We start from the raw sequence: 18987 nt of genomic DNA, 5'->3' as shown, positions 1-18987 counted from the left end.
ACTGCACTGAACCATCAGCCCAGATTATGTACTCAAGTCCTGAAGTGAGGCTTGAATCCAACATCTTCTGACAAAAGCTTCAGATGTGGCTCAAGTGTCAGGTGGCTGTAGGTAACTGATGATGACTCCTAACACAACACTTCAAATGTCACTTCAAATCGTGAGGTTAATTCAAACTGATATACTGTGAGGTCAACCCTTCACAATATTAAACACACCATTTTTCTATTATAGTATCCTGCTGATTATTAAATGAATGCACTGTTAATGTATTACCCATAATAACAGTTCGTGCTTTCACAGTAAACTAAAAATGCATACTATGTCCCCCTTTGACATTACACATTCCTTGATATATTAGAACTGTACCATAAGTAGTGAATCATACTGTGTGTTGTTCTTAACACGAGTCTATTAATCAATGGAAATTATAACTGAATTTTGATTGGACAATTCAGCAGTGTTAGGTTAAATGGTCACTAAAACAAAAGTAAAATTTCATTTTGCCAATTTTCTCTCATGTTGTCCTGAACGTGCTAAATTCTAAAGTACAACTGCACATGTGATTTCAGCTGTTGGTATCATGTCACGTGTCTAGTTTTTATATGTAAGAGCTAGTAAATCATTCAACTTCAAGATGTCACCAGCATTGAGGCCAGAAGGAGGAACTTTTTTTTTTGTTTTTCCCAATAGTACACCTCACTGGGGTAGCATGCCAGAAATCAAGCCCACTATTCCTGGCATTATCATAAAATTTAAAGATCTTACAAAAAATACTCAAAATTCCCCTACCTCTTAGAGCCAGGTTGACAGAAAGCACAGACCAGATTTCTGCACTCAACAAGAATTATTATTTATTATAACTCAATAGATTCTAGCTACAGGTAAATAATTATGAACCATTATAAAATCCACGATAAAACTATTATAAAACTCCCCTACATACATACAAAAAACTGAGTGTGCTGGGCAGAGGGAAATATCGGATAGGGAGCTCAATGATCTCGGTGCACACAGATTGTCAGGACTTGCTGCTCCTCAACCTTCCTTCTCCAGGTACTTTCACTTGCTTGCAGGAGGCATGGAGTGACTGGTTCACAACTTACATAACCGCCCGCTTATTGATTAAAAGCCACAGCTTACAGCAAATGATGAGGGGATATGAACTGGCTTTCTTCAGGGCTTGAGGTGTTTTGTTTATCTGCAGAGTAAAGGACAGCTCCTTCCTTTGCAGAGATCTGATGGTTTCGCACCAAACTTTCATACTGACAAGCTCTTCAGCTACCTGGGAGCCAATCACACGATTGCTGGCAGGCAGAAGACCTTTGTCATTGACAACTGGTCATCATTCCACAACATCAATCAGCTACTTATTGCTGTTGATATTTTGTTTTGTACATACTCACTGGTTCCAGTTCATCTGCAACCAGACTTCCCCGAGTGCTTGAACGAAGTATAGTGTAAACAGCACTTAAAATGAGTGTCGCTAGCTAGCTTTGCAAAAAAAAACACTAATCCTTTTCACAACTCTTGGTTCTTGAAACAGTCCTTTTCTATTTCAGGCCACAATGAAAAATACAGAAAAAAATATGGTCTTTACACTACCCAAGATCATTAAAGTCAATTATTGTGCCCCAGCTAGCTGCACCAGTCAAATCAGCTCACTCAAAACAGGCCATGAATTGACCAAGGTCTGTATTGCCATCCTTTAGAAAGGAGCAGTCCTAGACCATATGCTCCTAAGGTAGCAATTTATTTTTGATTTTCACTCATGTACAATGAGGCAAACTGGAGGGGGAAGCAAGGGCTAAGGCCTTTAAATAAGAAGTCTCTTTCTGCATGCACTGCATCACCGTCATGCTACTTCTGTTAATAATGACAGTTAAACCCAAGAAAGTACCAAATGCCAGATTGAAAACCTTCTCTGCAATATCTGTTTGAGTCATATGCAGTGCTATCTGATATTTGTTTATTGGCTCCTGATACCACACTTGGAATTTAATGATCTGCATGAGCCAAACTTTGACTTATGTTGCTGAGATTTCTAAATGGAAGTCAGTTTCTACTAAAGGTCCACATCTATCAATTATCCAACAAATGTCACAATTGTGACACTGAGCATTTAAGGTCAACACAAGGTTTCACAGAGGAAGATCAGGCAAGTTTAATTCAGGTGATGTGGAGCAGCCAATGGCCTGGGTTGCAGTGGGAACACAGCAATGATCAGGTCTTGGGGGAGGGGCAAGAGAAATCAACATTCTCGCCTCTGATTGCCACCTGCTGGCCATTGTTGGGAAGTACATGTGTAAATATTGAGCGCGAACAGGAACAATTTCAGTCGTGGTACTCTCAACAGCAAAACTGGCGACTGCTATCCACCCACTGGGCTCATGTGTAAAGGCAAATCATTTGATCAAGGTATCAGACAGTGCCAAGCCTGTGCAACTGTGCCCAGAAAAAAGTCAGTCCTTTCAGATGAGATGGAGGAGGAACTGAAGGAATTATTGCATGTATCATTAACTGACAGTCTGTACTCAGCAGTTTAAACAATAAAATGCCATTATGTTGCAGCATTTTATGACTTCAATGTGTTAGCCAGTGAGAATTCAACAGGAAATTAGCATGATTGATATTTTAACAAAGAAACTAAAGTGGAAACATTTAGCTCTGTTAAAGGCAGAATCAAGGTAAAATGTATTAAAGAATAAGAATTATTGATGCCCTCGACTTAACAGTTTTAGTTACCGAATTTGTTCAAAAGTTTTACCTGGCAATATCAATTGACTTGGTCTCACATTGGGATAAAATGAGATAATCCAGAGGCACGACAGCAGACATTGTAGATTCTGACTCACTCCTCCTGGAGTCGGCTTCCATTACAGAATCCTGAGCTGTGGGAAATTGATCTCTATTGATCGACTGTGATGTATGAGTTGAAACAGCAGGAGATGGTTGGAGAGATGAGGAGGTAGTAGGGGAAGAGCTCCCAAGGGAATCTGAAAGAAAAATATTATTACTTCATCCTCTATTCAACATTCATTGTTGTTTAGAGGTGCATGGAAACATCATCACTGTTCTTCAAAATCCCCTCAGAGTCACACATCACCCCAATTGGATAAATTATTGCTGTTCCTTGTCGCTGGGTTAAAATCTTGGTACTGCCTATCAGGCTAAATTGTGGGAGTACCTTTCCTGCAAGATGGCAGTAATTGAATAGGAAACCTTCTCAAGAAAATTTAGAATAAACAATAAATGCCAGACTTGCCAATGAACCCACATCTTGAGTTTTTCTTTAAATAAAACAGGTTACATTTAAGTCATTTTGAAGCTGAAACTGGTATATCAGCAGCATGAAACAGACTTCTAATGAATCATCATTTTGTGATGTAGTGCGCAAGTGTTTAATTTCCATTGACTTGGAAAAAGTTGCCTTCTTTTTTCACTTCAAACTAAGTAAAAGAACTGAGAGACTCAAAAATTGTCTCTAAGGAAGGTTAAACTGTTCCATGAGCTTCAGTGGAAAGAAGATTGGATGTGGTGCAAACTTGTCTGTAGGTTTATTGTGCAGGCACTGAATACTTTGATTTCATCCTGTGAGCAGGAGACCAACTAATCAGCATCAAGTATACCAATGTATACGTGATAGGAATTGTATCCCTCCATTTTACAAACGTATCATTACTTGTACTTTTAAGACCTTGTTATCTGGGCAGAACGAATCATATTAGCCACATAACATGAATAATCAAACTATATGTGATCGAACTTAATCCATTGCTCCTATGCCCAGTTCAATGTCTTTTTACTGTTAATAATTCAAGTGCTATAATGTTTTTAATATTGTGAAATATGACATAATCTGATAAGATTATTTTGAAATTACTGAATTCCAACATCTTTTTATCAGAAGTATGATTTTTGTAAAGTCTCTGACATGTAGTCTAACACTAATTACTTTTCACAATTTTTGAACTCAAGGTGAAGGAAGCTACTGCTCTGGAATGAAGCAATTTCTGCTTTCAACCTTGGCTATCAGTATCAAATTTTCGAAGATCTGATACTATAGAGGTCAAAAGCAGGATAAAGCAGTTTTGTATAATGGCCCTCTTCTGACAGGAATGGAGTGAACACGGTACAAACTAACTTCAGATTGAACTCATGTGGCCAGTCGATAGAAATTACTTTACTTTGAATCTAGATCATGAATTCTTCCCATATAAAATAACTTCTCCAACATTACTCATGGAAGCTATGACAGTATAGTTAAATTTCTCACTTTATTTTCTTTTAACTTTAAATATTCCCACTGACATAGTTAATTTGACTTCCTTATTTCTTGGTTCTCAATTTTTTTTCCCAACATCTGGCAGCCCAAAAAGATTACTGTTATTACAATTCACCCCATCAGGGGGCACCAAAGCTAAATTGCTAAGATTGCCATATTATCCAGGATTGCTGCACACTGTAGATACAAAGGCAACAGAAGATTGAAAATACTTAAAACGTCTAAAGATTGAAGCTGACACAACCTTTTATTTACATTTTTATCAAAACCCTTTTCAGCTTCCCAACAAGTTTTACCCTGTCATCATTCTACTGAATCCGAGTATCTCTGGAGTATTTCACCACAGGAGGAGACCATTTGGCCCAGTACGTCCGCACTTGCTCTCCAAACAAGCATTCAGACTTGGTGCCATTCTCCAGTCTTTTCCCCATACCCTACACTCTGTTTCTGCCAAAGGGTCTGTTTCTGTCCTGTATGACTCTATGGTTCTATAAATAATCATCTCATGCTCTCTTAAATGCTTCAACTGAACCTGCCTCCATGCCAGTTCAAGACAGTGAAATCCAGACCTGAACTACTTGTTGTGCAAAAATGTATTTTCTCACATCACATTTGCCTCTTTTGCAAATCACTTTTAATCTGAGCCCTCTCGTTCATCATCCTTTTTTTTAAATGACTCGGAGTGGTGTCTCTCCATCAGTTCTACACAGCCGGCTCATGATTTTGAAAACTATCAGATTTTCTCTTAGCTGCCTTCTCTACAAGGAGAACAGTCCCAACCTTTCCATTTTATCCTCATAAAGGGCATTTCCCATCATGGGAACCTTTCCTGTAACCATTCTTTCCGATGCATTTGCAACATTCCTTTTGGGTGGTGCCCAGAACTATACACAATACTCCTACTGAGGTCTAACAAGTGTATTATACAGTTTCAGTATCACCTCCTTGCTCTTGCCTTTAATAATAAAGCCCGGGAGACTGTACACTTTTGAAACTATTTTCTCCACCTGTCCTGCCACCTTCACTGATTAGTGCACATATAAGCCCAGATCACTCTGCCTCTACAACCCCTTCAGAATTGTACCCTTCATTTTATATTGTCTGAGCATGTTGCTCCCATAAAAATGCATTGCCTCAGACTTCTCTGCATTGAACTTCATTTGCCACCTATTCGCCCCATCCACCAACTTGTCTGTGTCCTTTTGGGGTTCTTCATTGTGCTTTTCACAGTTTCCAATGCTTCCAAGTTTTGAATCAACCTCAACTTTGAAACTGTTTTTAGCATATAAAGATCTACATAGAGTCATAAAGTACAGAAACAGGCCCTTTGGCCCAACTCGTCCATGCCGACCGGGTTTCCTAAACTGAACTAATCGCATCCACATTTGGCCCATATCCCTCCAAACTTCCCTGTCCAAATGTCTTTTAAATGTTGTAATTGTACCCACATCTACACTTCCTCTGGCAGTTCGTCATTAAGATATAATCAAGCAAAGTAAGGGTCTCAATACTGATCCCTGGGGAACTCCACTGTAAAGCTTCCGCTAACCCAAAAATATCTGTTGACCATTACACTCTGCTTACTATCATTCAGCCAATTTTAGTCTGTGAGATTTTCTCACAATCCAGTTTATAGATGTACTAAACAGCCTCTGAAAGTCCACATACACCATACCAACAGCAATGTCTTCACATCAAACCTTTCTGTTACTTCTTTAAAAAACTCCAGCAAATCATTTAAATGCAACTTCCCCTTTAGAAATCAATACTGGCCCTTCCTAATCAATCGACCTTGTCTCATGTGGCTACTAATTCTATCCTGAATAATTGTTTTGAGAAACTTCACCACCATCGGAGTTAAACTGCCTGATCTGGAATTGCTGGGCTTCTCCTTACAAATATTTTTGAACAAGGGCAATAATTCAGTCTTCTGGCACTTCTCCCCGAGTTCCAGGAAAACTGAATGATTATGGCTGGCACCCCCACTATTTTCACTCATGATTCATTCGCTATCCTTGGATACATCTCATTTTGTTCTGGTGATTTGTCAACTTTAAATATCAATCAACCACATTGCTGTGGATCCAGAGTCACATACAGACCAAACCAGATAAGGATGACAGATTTCCTTCCCTAAATGGCATTAGTGAACCATTTAGGTTTTTATGATAATCGGCAATGGTTAGATGGTCATCACTGGGCCAGCATTTAATTCCAGATATTTATTTAATTCAAAATTACTATCTACCAGAGTGGGATTTGAACCTATGTGGCTACAGCATTAGTCGAGTTTCTAGATTGCTAGTCCAGTGATCTTACCATGGCAGCACCACCTACCTATAAATCTACCTCCTTGGTAAAGACAGATGCAAATTATATTTAATACCTCATCCCTTGTGTCAATTCCTTTAATGGTCCCTAATCGATCCTACCTCTCCATTTACTATTTATTTGCATATAGAAGACTGTGGAATTCCCCTTTTGTTGGCTTCCAGTATTTTCTCAATTTCTCTTTACTTCTCAACTATGCTCATTCATGTTCCCTCTTAACCCTGTCTATTCCTCTTGGTTCTCAATTGTATTTTCTGCCTGATACTTGTCATAGTCATACTTTTACTCCTTTATCTTAATTTCTATCTTCTTTTGTCATCCAGGGAGTTCTAGATTGGTTTGTCTTACTTTTCCTTTTGAGGGAATATACTTTGACTCTTCCTAAACCATCTCTACTTTGAAGGCAGTCCAATGTTCAGTTGCAGTGTCTTCTATCAACATCTCATTCCAGTCCACTTGACCCAGCGTTATTCTTTCCTTATTAAAATCAGGCTCTCTGCCAACTGATTTTTCATACTCCGGATTGACATTTGTCACTCCCCATCATCAACCTGAACCATATGAACCAATGATCATTGTCTCCTACATGCTTCCCCACAGACACTTGTTCTGTTGTCAATCTTATTGTAAATTTTCCGTGTTGCTGGAACCCTCTCAGTGTTGCTCCACTAGTGACTGTTTGAATGGTTGTTTCTGTGGGTGGGACTGACCTCGACAGCACTTGTCCTGTCACACAGATGGAATGTTCTACCACTGCAAAGTACTCAATTCACAAGTTAGTTGGGAACACAAAATAAGTTGAAATATCAGTTCAAATAACAGAGAAAACCATTTAAATTTTGGAGCAAAATTGAAAAGTCAGAGACAATCCTTTCACTAAAATTGAAATAGTCTAGAACACTATATGATCATGAAGCCCTTCAATCAGATATTATGTATTAGATACAAGAGACAATGACATATGTTTGCCCTGATTACATAGTTTGTAAGGGCTCTGGTCCTTGCAAAGGTCAAGTAAGCCTATCCCAACAGCACAGCTCCATAATACCCTAGTACTGATGTCCATGAATCAAAGCTCATTTACCCCACATCAATCTTTGAACCACATGTTCAACTCTCTGACTTACCCAATGCCAATTTTCTGTGGCTCTGGTAGTAATCCAGATTACCTCTTAAAGGGGATTAATAAACAGGTTCTTCTGTGTTATTGGTACTCACATTGACTATAGATATTAGATTGTATTAACCTTGCATCTTTTCAACAAGTGCGAGGCCTGAAACTCCTCCAGTGCTCTCTTCTGGATCACTTGTAGCCACACACTATTGACCCTGATTTTGAACCTGGAGGGTGTGACTGCATCCTGAAGCAAACTGTTTAGGAAACTTTCTCCCTCCCTAATGCATTGTAGCCTCTGAAGCTCAGAATCCAGCTCACAAACTCTGAACTGAAGTTTCTCAAAGTCCAGACACATACAACAGATGTCGCTGTCATGAGTGACACTGGTGTCTACCAGCTCCCAGAGGCTACAACCGCACCATCAGTCCTGGTATTGCTATTTCGTTTAATCAAGCAGGATTTCAAGTTTCTAAATATCACCCAACAAGTATTTGTAGTTATACTTAAATGACTTTTGCTACCAATTTTCTTGACTTTTTCTGGGTGACAATTCCACAAACACCTTCATTCTTTCAGAACCTCGTACAATAAGCTTTAAGGCTCAATGTCAGGAGCCTCTTTGAGCACAGAGGGCATTATAGATGAGGTCTATCCTTGTCCCACTTGAAGATCACACAAGCATATTTTAGAGAAGTCACTGCTTATTATTCATAAACTTTGGAATTCTATTTCCCTCTTCAGTAAAAATGCACTGAGAACAATTGTAGCAATCTTACTATCAACCTGGCTGATATCTAATGTGGGATTTCTTGTTCGCAGGACCATACATGTAATGTTCAATTATGTGCAGCTTTTACCAACTGAATCTTTTAGGGAAAGCTCAGTGCTATTCCCAAGTTATGCTGCATAATGCTGTGGAATTACTGTTAGATATCTATTTTAGGCGCACCTCCTTAATAATTTACCTTGCTTCAAAACAGCCTCAAAGAGTATAAATTACGAGCATGTTAAACTCTTGAACATGAGCATTTAGATGGAGTCAAATTTACTGGCTGTGGGGAATTATGGCCTGGACTGAAAGGTCTCGGCACCTCTGACCAGGAAGGGGGAACAACAAAACCAGGATGCCTGACTTGATTGCTATTCAGTAGTCCTACAGAAAAGTGTGAATGTGTGTACACTGGGATAGGTCAAGAATAGGTTCAACGCGGCTCAACAACTCAATGATCCTGTTGAAATGAAGAATGGCTGGTATTGTAATTTGGTACCACCTGTGTATTAATATTGTTTCAAGAGTCAGTGCAAAAGGAGAGAAATTTAGGGAAACCTAATGCAAGGCAAAGAAGAGTAAAATATCCCAAGGTAAAGCAAAACATAGGATCTGACAGTAATGCCCTTCATTAACCTTCCTGCTATCATTTAAGCTGCAATGATTTCCCTGTGGTACGCAGAGACTAAAGGAGCTCTGTCAGCTCAAATAATCATACCATCATATGTCAATGTCAGCTCCTCACAATCCTGACAGTAACGTCAAATACTCATGCATAATTTCTAATTAGAGGTCATGAAATGTTTTCAAAGAACTCTTTTAAAAAATATAAAACATATTCCAGTGACCATGATATATGTATTAGATTTCATGAGTAAAGCTTGTGGAATGAGTTTGCAAACTGGAAAATGTAAATTATCACAGCAGGTTCATTAGAATACAAAGAGCTAAAAAGAAATTCATTGGTTAACAACACATGGTATGGTGAGTAATAATAAGACTTACAATTAAGCTGCTGTTGATGACTCTTTTTCAAAGAAACAGGAGTTATTTTTAATCCCTTTGAAGAGTGATTAGGTAAGGTATTGCCCAGTACAGTATGAAACAACTTAGCCAGGCTGCCTCTCATTCAATTTCCAGTTAGTACTGGAGCAGTGGAGCTTATGCTTTAATCAACATGGCTTTGAGGACCACTTGAGGTATCTTACATCAGGTTGCATAAGGGCACTTCTTTTTATCATTCACGTACATGATTTGGATGTGAACATAGGAGGAATGGTTAGTAGGTTTGTAGATGACACTAAAATTGGTGGTGTAGTTGACAATTAAGAAGATTATCTCAGAGTGTAAAGCAATCTTGATCAAATGGGTCGATGGGCCAAGGAGTGGAAGATGGAATTTAATTTAGATAAGCATGAGGTGTCGCATTTTGGTTAGGTAAATCTGGACAGGATTTATACACTTAATGGTAGGGTCTTGGGGAATGTTCAGTCAAAGAGACCTTGGGGTGCAGATTCATAGTTCCTTGAAGGTGGAGTCGCAACTAGACAGGGTGGTGAAGGCAGTGTTTGGTACACTTGCCTTTGTTAGTCAGTGCATTGAGTGTAGGACTTGGGAGGTCATGTTGTGGCCGTACTGGACATTGGTTAGGCCACTTTTGGGGTGCTGCATCCAATTCTGGTCACCCTGCTATAGGAAAGATGTTGTTCAGAAAAGATTTACAAGGACTCTGCCTGGATTGGAGGGTTTGAGCTTTAGGGAGAAGCTGAATAACAGAAGCTATTTTCCCTGGAGCAGCAGAGGCTGAAGGGTGATGTTATAGAGGTTTATAAAATCATGAGGGGCATGGATAGGGTGAGCAGCCAAGATCTTTTTCCGAGGGTAGGGCACTCCAAAACCAGATGGCATAGGCTTAAGGTGAGAGGGGAAAGATTTAAAAGGGACCTAAGGGGCAACTTTTTCAAACAGAGGGTGGTGTGTGTATGGAATGAGCTGCCAGAGGAAGTAGTGGAGGCTGGTACATTTACAACATTTGAAAGCCATCTAGATAGGTATGTGAGTAGGAAGAGTTTAGAGTGATAAGGGCCAAATGCTGGCGAATCGGACTAGATTAATTTAGGATATCTGGTCGGCATGGATGAGTTGAACTGAAGGGTCTGTTTTCATGCTGTACAACTCAATGACAGGACTGACCATTAGATGTTTTTAATAAACGTGTTTGATGCATTGAACAGTTCATCTCTATGTTTTCACACCCTGGAGCAAGGTTCTGGTGTATCACACATTGCTTGAGGTGATAATTAATAACCACATTACGCTTCTAAAGGCAAAGCAACTCAAAAGTAGGTCAATAAAAATAATTTCATACACTGGAAAGTGCAACCCACAGTATAAAATTTGTTTGTGTGTGTACAGCACTTTAAAAAGGACATAGGATAAATGTGTATATGCTTCTGGTTCAGTATTCTTTTTGAAAGTATATCTAGAGGTGGACGGATGAATATTAATTCTTTCCTGGAAAGGGTGTGTCACTGCAAAGTTAGCATTTTTTAGCTATGCCTAATTGCTGATGAGCTGAGTGGCTTGTTAGGCCATTTAAGAGGCAACCACACTGCAGTGGGTGTGGAGTTACATGATGGCCAGACAAGCAGATTTCCTTCTAAAATCGGGTTCACTATTGTCCTTTAGAGAAATGACAATAACTTCAAGGTCACAATTACTGAGCCTAATTTTCAATTCCAGACTTAATAAAATGAAATCAAATTATCTAGTCAAACTGAAATCATCTGCTATGGTGGGATTTGAACTGATGTCCCCACAGCATTAACCTGTGCTATGGATTACCATCCAGTGCCATTATCACCACATACAGATCCTCTGCTAAAATTAAAGGTAACTTACATTAAAATTTAGCAGATGATAAATGAGCAGTTTGAATGACCTTTGTCACTCAGGAGTCAATGAAAACCCACTTTTTCACATGAGAGTGTTATTAGACCATAGACTCCACTTTTGGGTCAACCAAATTTCAGACTTTGTTGAGTGTATTGTGACAATAAATAATGCAATTGCACCTTGTACATGCAATGGAGATGAACCTTCATGTTTTCACCTAAATTGCCTTTACTGAAAGCAGTACCGGTGAAAAGGAATACATGGGAGAAACTAACTTTATTCTAAAACTTGGCAGCACAGTATAAGCAACTTGCAGGTATTTTCCTAATTAACACGTTCAGAAATCTTCTTAGAAACCGCTGGAGAAGGTGGGACTTGAAACTAGGCATTCTAGCTTAGAGGTAGGGACAGTACCATTGCATCACCAGAGCCCTTAAGTAAGTTGTATTAGTGCTGATTATCAGGTCAGCTTCATGTTGCAATCATATAGATTGCCTGATCCTTATTCTTCATCGCTTTGAAGAAGATATTTTGAAGTGATCGAAGGCAAACTTGCAATGCTATTAAGGGAATTAACACAATTGAACTATGTAAATTATACAATATAGTAATGGCTTGAAATATGAGGATACAGTTTAAAAGAATTGAAATTAGGAAGAAGGGATGTTAGGTTGGGTTTACTGCACATAAAGGATTATAGGTTATTACTAATTGTATTTAAAATATGTCCTAATTTGTTATCTTTCATTTCATTCTTGGACCTCAGTCTCTCTTTTGATCCCTTTCCTTTCTCTTCAGTCCCTTTTATCTCTTTCAAATTCAGTCTCTCTCCTCTTACATTTCAGTCTCTCAGTTCCTTCACTCCTATGTTTATTTCCAACTCAATTCTGTCTCTCCCCCTTCTGCCTTCAGTGATGATAGGGGCCAATAGTGGAAATCTCTGGAGGACAGAGAGCCTAAGAAACAGAATGCAAGTTGAACATCAGAGAAGTCAGAGAGACCTGAGGAGGACAATGTAAATGTCTTCAGAGATAACTGGATGCAAGTTGGAAATGTGAGAAAGAAAGGTCGATCGGTTTTCTTCTACTTTCAAAAAGCATAACTTTAATTATGCAGTTTATAGACATATAGACAGCCTTTTTACCCAGAATTAAGATCCATTAGAAGCCAAAGGCTGTTCCTGGCTTCCTAACACTTCTCAGGTCAACTGCCAAAGTTCAATCACCTTTCTCCCCAGTGCCTGAACCTCCCCAATGGCTGCTTTCAGTGTCATGGTGACCCAACATTTATCTGTCCTTCGCCAATGAGTTGCCTAGGAACACAGAGTAGATGTCAAGAGTTTACCAGTCTTATTAAAACGAGTGGACCTAAGACCTTACTGTTATAGCAGAAAGGTCATTCCTTATACTTACTTCCAGCTGGACTACCAGCAACAACCAATATAAACCCCTATCTCTGAGAACAAACAGTAATAGTAGCCTTTCCCTGATTCTAAACATTTTCAGTGGAATTTTTCCATTCTGGTGAGACATGAGCAATGGCAAGGAAGGTGGAAAAATAGGATAAGAATGAAAAAAATCAGATTCTTCATCTCAGGAGAAAGACTTTGCAATCTTTCTCACAACTATTAAATGGTGACTTCAGAACCTCACCATTGAGTGAGCAGTATGTTGTTTTCATGCAGTGTATCTCATTAAAGCTCCAATATGCTTTATTTGCATAACACTTGCAATTTTTTCCTTCCTCGAGAAACTAGACATCAAATTGCCACAATGTAAATCAGAGCAGCTATTTGTGAGTTGCAGCTGACCCAATGCTTGTCCTGGCCATTTAACTGCCTTTTCATAATAACGGTACTGCATGCTCCATGGCCACCATTCTCCATCCATACATGTCAGTATTTGGCAAACCATCAGCCTCACCACATCATCATGGCTCAACTTGGACCAACTCACACACCACTTTAGCCCTTCAACACTTTCCCTTGGAGCTCAGGGACACCTACATCTGCCAGGTCTCCGTGTGCAGGAACCCACAGCCATCTCATACATCTACACATGATGCATTTTATGGCTCTTGACTTGCTTTCTCCAAACACACTCACTAATGTCAGCACTGGCTTATTGACTGCCAGCGGTTTGCATTGCTTTCTTAGGGTCGTTAATACTCAGTTACAGGCTGCTATCCACTGTGGCTTAAGCTGTTCTTTAGTGCAGACAGAGAGACAGGCAGCTTGTGATGGGGGGTGTAGGGGAGGAGTGATCCCTGAATAGTTAGTCTGACAGGGATAGAAAACAAAGAGACTTTCGAGTCCAGGTTCATAGTTCCTTGAAAGTGGAGTTGCAGATAGACAGGGTAATGAAGGCGGCGTTTGGTATGCTTGCCGTTATTGGTCAGTGCATTAGGTATAGGATTTGGGAGGTCATGTTGCAGCTGGACATTAAGGACATTAGTTAGGCCACTTCTGGAAAACTGCATTCAATTCTGGTCTCCCTGCCGTGGGAAGGATGTTGTGAAAAGAAAAGCTATCTGGATGGGAATATGAATAGGAAGGGTTTAGAGGGATATGGGCCAAATGATGGCAAATGGAACTAGATTTTGGATATCTGGTAGGCATGCTCTAGTTGGATCAAAGGGTCTGTTTCCATGCTGTACATCTGTATGACTCTATGTCATTATGTGGCACCATGCTATGCCAATCATACCTGCAGCATGTGCCAGCAGATTATGCAGCAAACACAGTTTATGTGCTTCAAATAAATGAACATGTGTGATAGTCAAAGGGAATCTGTCCTTACTTGGGTGAAGGGGACTATGATCAGTCAGGGGGTACGGTCACACTCAGTCAAGGAGCTCATCTGATGACACGGCAGAAAGTTTACCATGATCAATCAGACTGTTAGTTCTGTCAGAGTCCATGGATCCATGTCATTGCTGTTTAGGAGGTTAGGCCATGGTCAGTCCTGCAGGTCAAATGCAAGTAGTCTGTATTTGTGAGTTATAGGTAAGTGTGTCAAAGTGCTGTCCAATGGTTGGGCCAATGCTTCTTGCTATGAGATAAAACAAGGAATTCAGTATGCTGGAGCTGGATGGGAGCTCAATTACTGGTGATGCACCAGCAGGAGAGGTGGTGAGGTGTCCCCATTGAGTAAACAGAAGAAGTGCAGAGGTCCAAATGGTTATGAGGAGGTGGTGGGTAAGGGCCATTGAATGGATATGATGATTGCAATACTGAAAGCTGTAGTCCCTGAGCCTTGGCATAGGTGTGTACTATGGCAGAATTGGAGTGAGTGGTGACACTGTGAGCGTGAGGTCACAGACAGGAGATGGTGGAACTTATGCCTGTGTTGTACAAATGATCACTGACCATGTTTTTTCATTGATGGGTGTTACTTTTTACCCACAACATAACACTGTCCCAGGCTGCTACCTAGATGCAGGCAGGCTGTGTCTGGTGGCATGGCCTCCTGTGATACTCAGCTGGAAAAAGGACTACCCTCTTCTCCACTATCCTGTCCACCAGCACCTCCAGGTCCCTGCTGCAAGACAGGGAATGAACTTCCCTTTTCTCTTGGTCAGAAATAACATTCAAGCACAATGTGAGTGGCAGTTCCTGGCCGGCAGAATCTGATGTGGTGAGCACCTGGGCTTTATATATGACAACATGGGCATGAAAGCTAGAAGATACTGGCAGTGCTGAGCTTTTCCATCTCATTGGCCATGTAATTCCCAAGGATGGCACCAAGATCCCACCTGCATACTTAAATGAGGTGAACAGCGGAATATTGTGTGAGAAAATTTGCTCTGAGTCATAGCAGACTAGCTGCCGTAAATCATAAACCATAAACTCAAACTCAATGTCTATTAGTATACCAATTGCTTAAGTTGACCTAAAACAATATGTTTGTTAATTCAACAGTTCAATTAGACGGCCTTTCAATAATTAAACTTTTCAATAACAAATACCTTGCACTTTGGGGAAGAGGTAAGCTGATGTTCATTTCACAGAAAGTACACGTTGTGTCGATTACAGACAGAAAGGAAAGAATAGAGTAAGAACGACAGCAAAGACCGTATTTCATCCCATTTGAATGATGCTAAATGAAGGATAAATTGGATTTTCATTTTCAATGAAATTTACAAGAATTACATCACATTTAACCTTTCAGGATGAATGTTACATTAATGATTTACAGCCTACTGGAATCAGTATTTGTAGTCAAATGTTGGAAAATCTGGTGGATTAACTGACTCATTGCTCCACTCTCTGTTTAAAGAAGGTAATCTGCTTTAAGGAAAGTTTGTTTTAATGGAATTTTTAAAACATAAATTCTCATTTCTTTCCCCAGAATTGTACATCTTTATGTATGCAAGAAACTTACAAGCTTAAAGGAGATGCTACTTTTGGTTTTCTTGTACAGAATCATCATTTCTGTATTTTGATTTATTATTGTGGTTTTTGTTGATAATTCAATATACACATAAAGATGTTTGGCATGGTCCTAAACCGTGAGGTGCACTGCTATTTAACAAGTCATAATGGACAGACAGAACACTTAGCTCACTATATTGGCATGAGTGATCAACGTGATAACCTCCACATCCTTTCAAAGCAAATCATCCGAAATGTAAGCCATTCATGAGACAGAACAAAATAGTTTGGATTTCTAGCACACAGCAGTATCGAATGTATGAAGCTTTCACTATTTGACCTTAGGCTGTTAACAGACAAGATACTGTCTTTGTTCCAAGGGACCCTACTGATAGATCAATAGTGTACTAATGTGTCAAACAGCTACTGAGTAGTGTTGTAGGACAGTACTAAAGGACTCCTTTTATCATAACTGACATAAATAGATTTCTTTGTGTTGCTAGCTGCAAAGTAACATGCTCTAGACTGCATGACGGGCTGTTTCATTGTAGAGACACTAACCCTTTTGATGGCTCAGTTGCCAGGATAACGATAAACGTTTCTTCCTGAATTAGAAAACCATGGAGAGGTAGGACCCTGAAGCTGAAAACAACACAGGTTTATAAAGTTAGTTTTATTTTCTTCCTTCCTCCCTTGAAGGTGCTCCAGTTGTTGGACTCTCAATCGATCAGGTACCCTTCGCTGGTTCACAGAAATGGCCATGCTTCATGTGTATAATTAGCAGTAAAGCCCAGACTCTTTGACTACAGCAGGCATCACATTTGAACTTCGTCCAATCCTCATCCAAAACACACAAATGTGCTTTGTGTCAGTTGTCACTGGATGGCAATCGGCAATCAGCAACAGAAATCCTGGTCACTTCTTTTCAGTTTTAAGTTCAGGATACTGAAGCCAACAGTAGTGCTCTATCTGCTGTTCTAGTTGATTAGAAAACAGTAAAGGCTAGGAAATCAACGGCTGAATATCTATCCTCATGATGCCTGTCTAGTGCCATTTCATGGAAATCGTACTGAACAATGGGAAGTGTGGGTCTCACTGGAATGCCTTTGATATTTGAGTAACTAAGGCCCGATATTTAGATTCACACTAAATAATGGGGATGGGTTACCTACAGAATAATGCACCAGCAAATATATCCAACATCAACTGTGGAAGACATTTAATCAACGTGTACTGTCAGTGTTTTTTTTGTCCAGAAACTGGGCTGGAGACTGAGCAATAATGCAAGACAAATCAAATGTAAAGAAAAGTCGGGAAATGACGAATTAAGTGACAGCAAACTTGGATTTTACAAACCTGAATGTTTTAATTGGAAGAAAGGATGAAGGTGGTGAAGAGTCTATACGTTAGAGGTCCGGGAAATAATGAGTTATAGAGGGGTTTCAACACTGATGTTATGGAGAGAAGAGAATATAGGGTGAAGCCTTTGCCATTTGGGAAGAAGAAACAAATTTTGGAGAATCACAAGTTAATAACTACTGCAAGGCAAAGAGAAAATTCAGGAATCATGAGAGAAATGAGTAAGTGATTCCCTACTATGCACCAAAAATGTTCTGACCTGTCCAAGATTTTGAGAGAAGTTTGAGGAGAAGCTTCTCAGGCCGAAGAAAAAAAATTAACAGACTTGGACTTTGAAAGAATCTGTCAGCCCATCAAAAAGAAAATATTCTGTTAATTTTTAAAAATAGATTGCTCTATTCATGAAAATCAAGCACAGCAAGTATGTTTCTCTTTAATGAGAAGAAAAAAAAAGTTTCAGAAAAATTAGCACTGTTTTTATTTGGAGAATGGCAAGCAAGTTACGAAGTCATCCATTTTCCTGTGATTTACCATTATACTGTTTATTTGAAAATATTATGGCCCAGATTTTCAACATGTCAGGCTGACTCAGGAGTGCTTTAGAAATGGTTAGCAGGATCCAGTAGTGAGATTGCCAACTCACCACACCCCATGTCACATTATGGTGAAAGCTTCACATGGGTGTCAGAAGTCAGCCACATCAAAGGCAACAAAGACAATACTATGGATAATTAATCAGAACAGAGCAATGAGAACCAATCAAAACTGGGTACCTGGACTTCTTAAGAAGCTTCATTTCTATTTGCTTTGAGAAGAACTTTTATAATGTACTATTTATTTTTACAGTTTGCAGCATCTAACTTTTTTGTCGAATAATGTTACTTTGATCTGTGTGGATGACAAATTCTGTAAGGATGGAGTCTTGAGCCCACTGATTCATGATTTGTAAACACTTTTACGTCAATTCAAAGCAAGCTGCTTATTTCGATAAAATTAGTACAGTCCCTGAAATGTCAGAGTAAGTAGGTAGAACCGTAATTATCAGGGTGGAATAAATCACACAAATGCTATCCACAATTACAAAGGAAATCATTTGAAATGCCTAAAGCCTGGAGTGATGCTTCTATCTTGTGAAAAAGATTACTCTTAACAATGCAGGCTTCTCTGGAATCAAATCTAAAAGAAAAATCCAGAAGTGTTCCTCACGATCGGATTCAATGTAGGGATGTAAAAGGTTAGCTTTCTTTGTGGATGGTCTAATGATGGTCTTCACAGGATTGTAAGAGAAATACAAATCAGAAAGAACATTCAGCCCTGTTATATGTCTTTTTTTTAAAAATCCATCTGCCAGTCACCTGTCAATGGTGTATCATTTCTATGTACGATTTCAGAATTTTGATGTCCATTCTGCCGTCTGTAACTTCATGTCATGTGTAATCACTCTTCATTTGAAAAACCTGCTGGCATTAGAACTAAATTTGCATTTTACTAATTTGAAACTGTTTTTCGGCTGCCTTCACTTGCAAATTAATGTGAATTAAATTTTAAGACTTACCCCTTTCATGTAGTTCAGAATTTTATATTTCCGTGAAGGTCACCCTTTAGTTATTTATTCTGAAGAGATCAGCTTCATGGCTATTCATTAAATAGTTTGCAGATTCAATGTTTCCCATGTATTTACAGTGAATTGAACTGAATACAGTATTAAAGGTTTGATTGAACTACAAACGCGTCAGAATTTCATCATGATTGCCTCTGACTGTATTCTACAGGTTTGGGTATATAATTGAGCATTTCCTTTCCTTACTGTTCTGCAATGGCTGCACATATTGAGTATCAAGTCTACTAAGATCCCAGAT

General features: G+C 39.3%; 1 protein-coding gene across 4 annotated transcripts in view; it reads right to left on the bottom strand.

The window, feature by feature from the left end:
* Positions 1-18987, bottom strand: part of gab3 (GRB2 associated binding protein 3) — a 120961-nt gene that overhangs the window by 28682 nt on the left and 73292 nt on the right. For all 4 annotated transcript variants that reach the window (XM_048605436.1, XM_048605437.1, XM_048605439.1 and 1 more), the window contains exon 3: positions 2768-2996. In XM_048605436.1, the coding sequence (XP_048461393.1) occupies positions 2768-2996 (229 nt within the window). The remainder of the gene's footprint in view (positions 1-2767; positions 2997-18987) is intronic.

The sequence above is a fragment of the Rhincodon typus genome, chromosome 14 (genome assembly GCF_021869965.1).
Source record: "Rhincodon typus isolate 14 chromosome 14, sRhiTyp1.1, whole genome shotgun sequence".
NCBI lineage: Eukaryota > Metazoa > Chordata > Chondrichthyes > Orectolobiformes > Rhincodontidae > Rhincodon > Rhincodon typus.
Note: the sequence above shows the minus strand (reverse complement) of the source record. Positions and strands in the feature narration are given on the sequence as shown.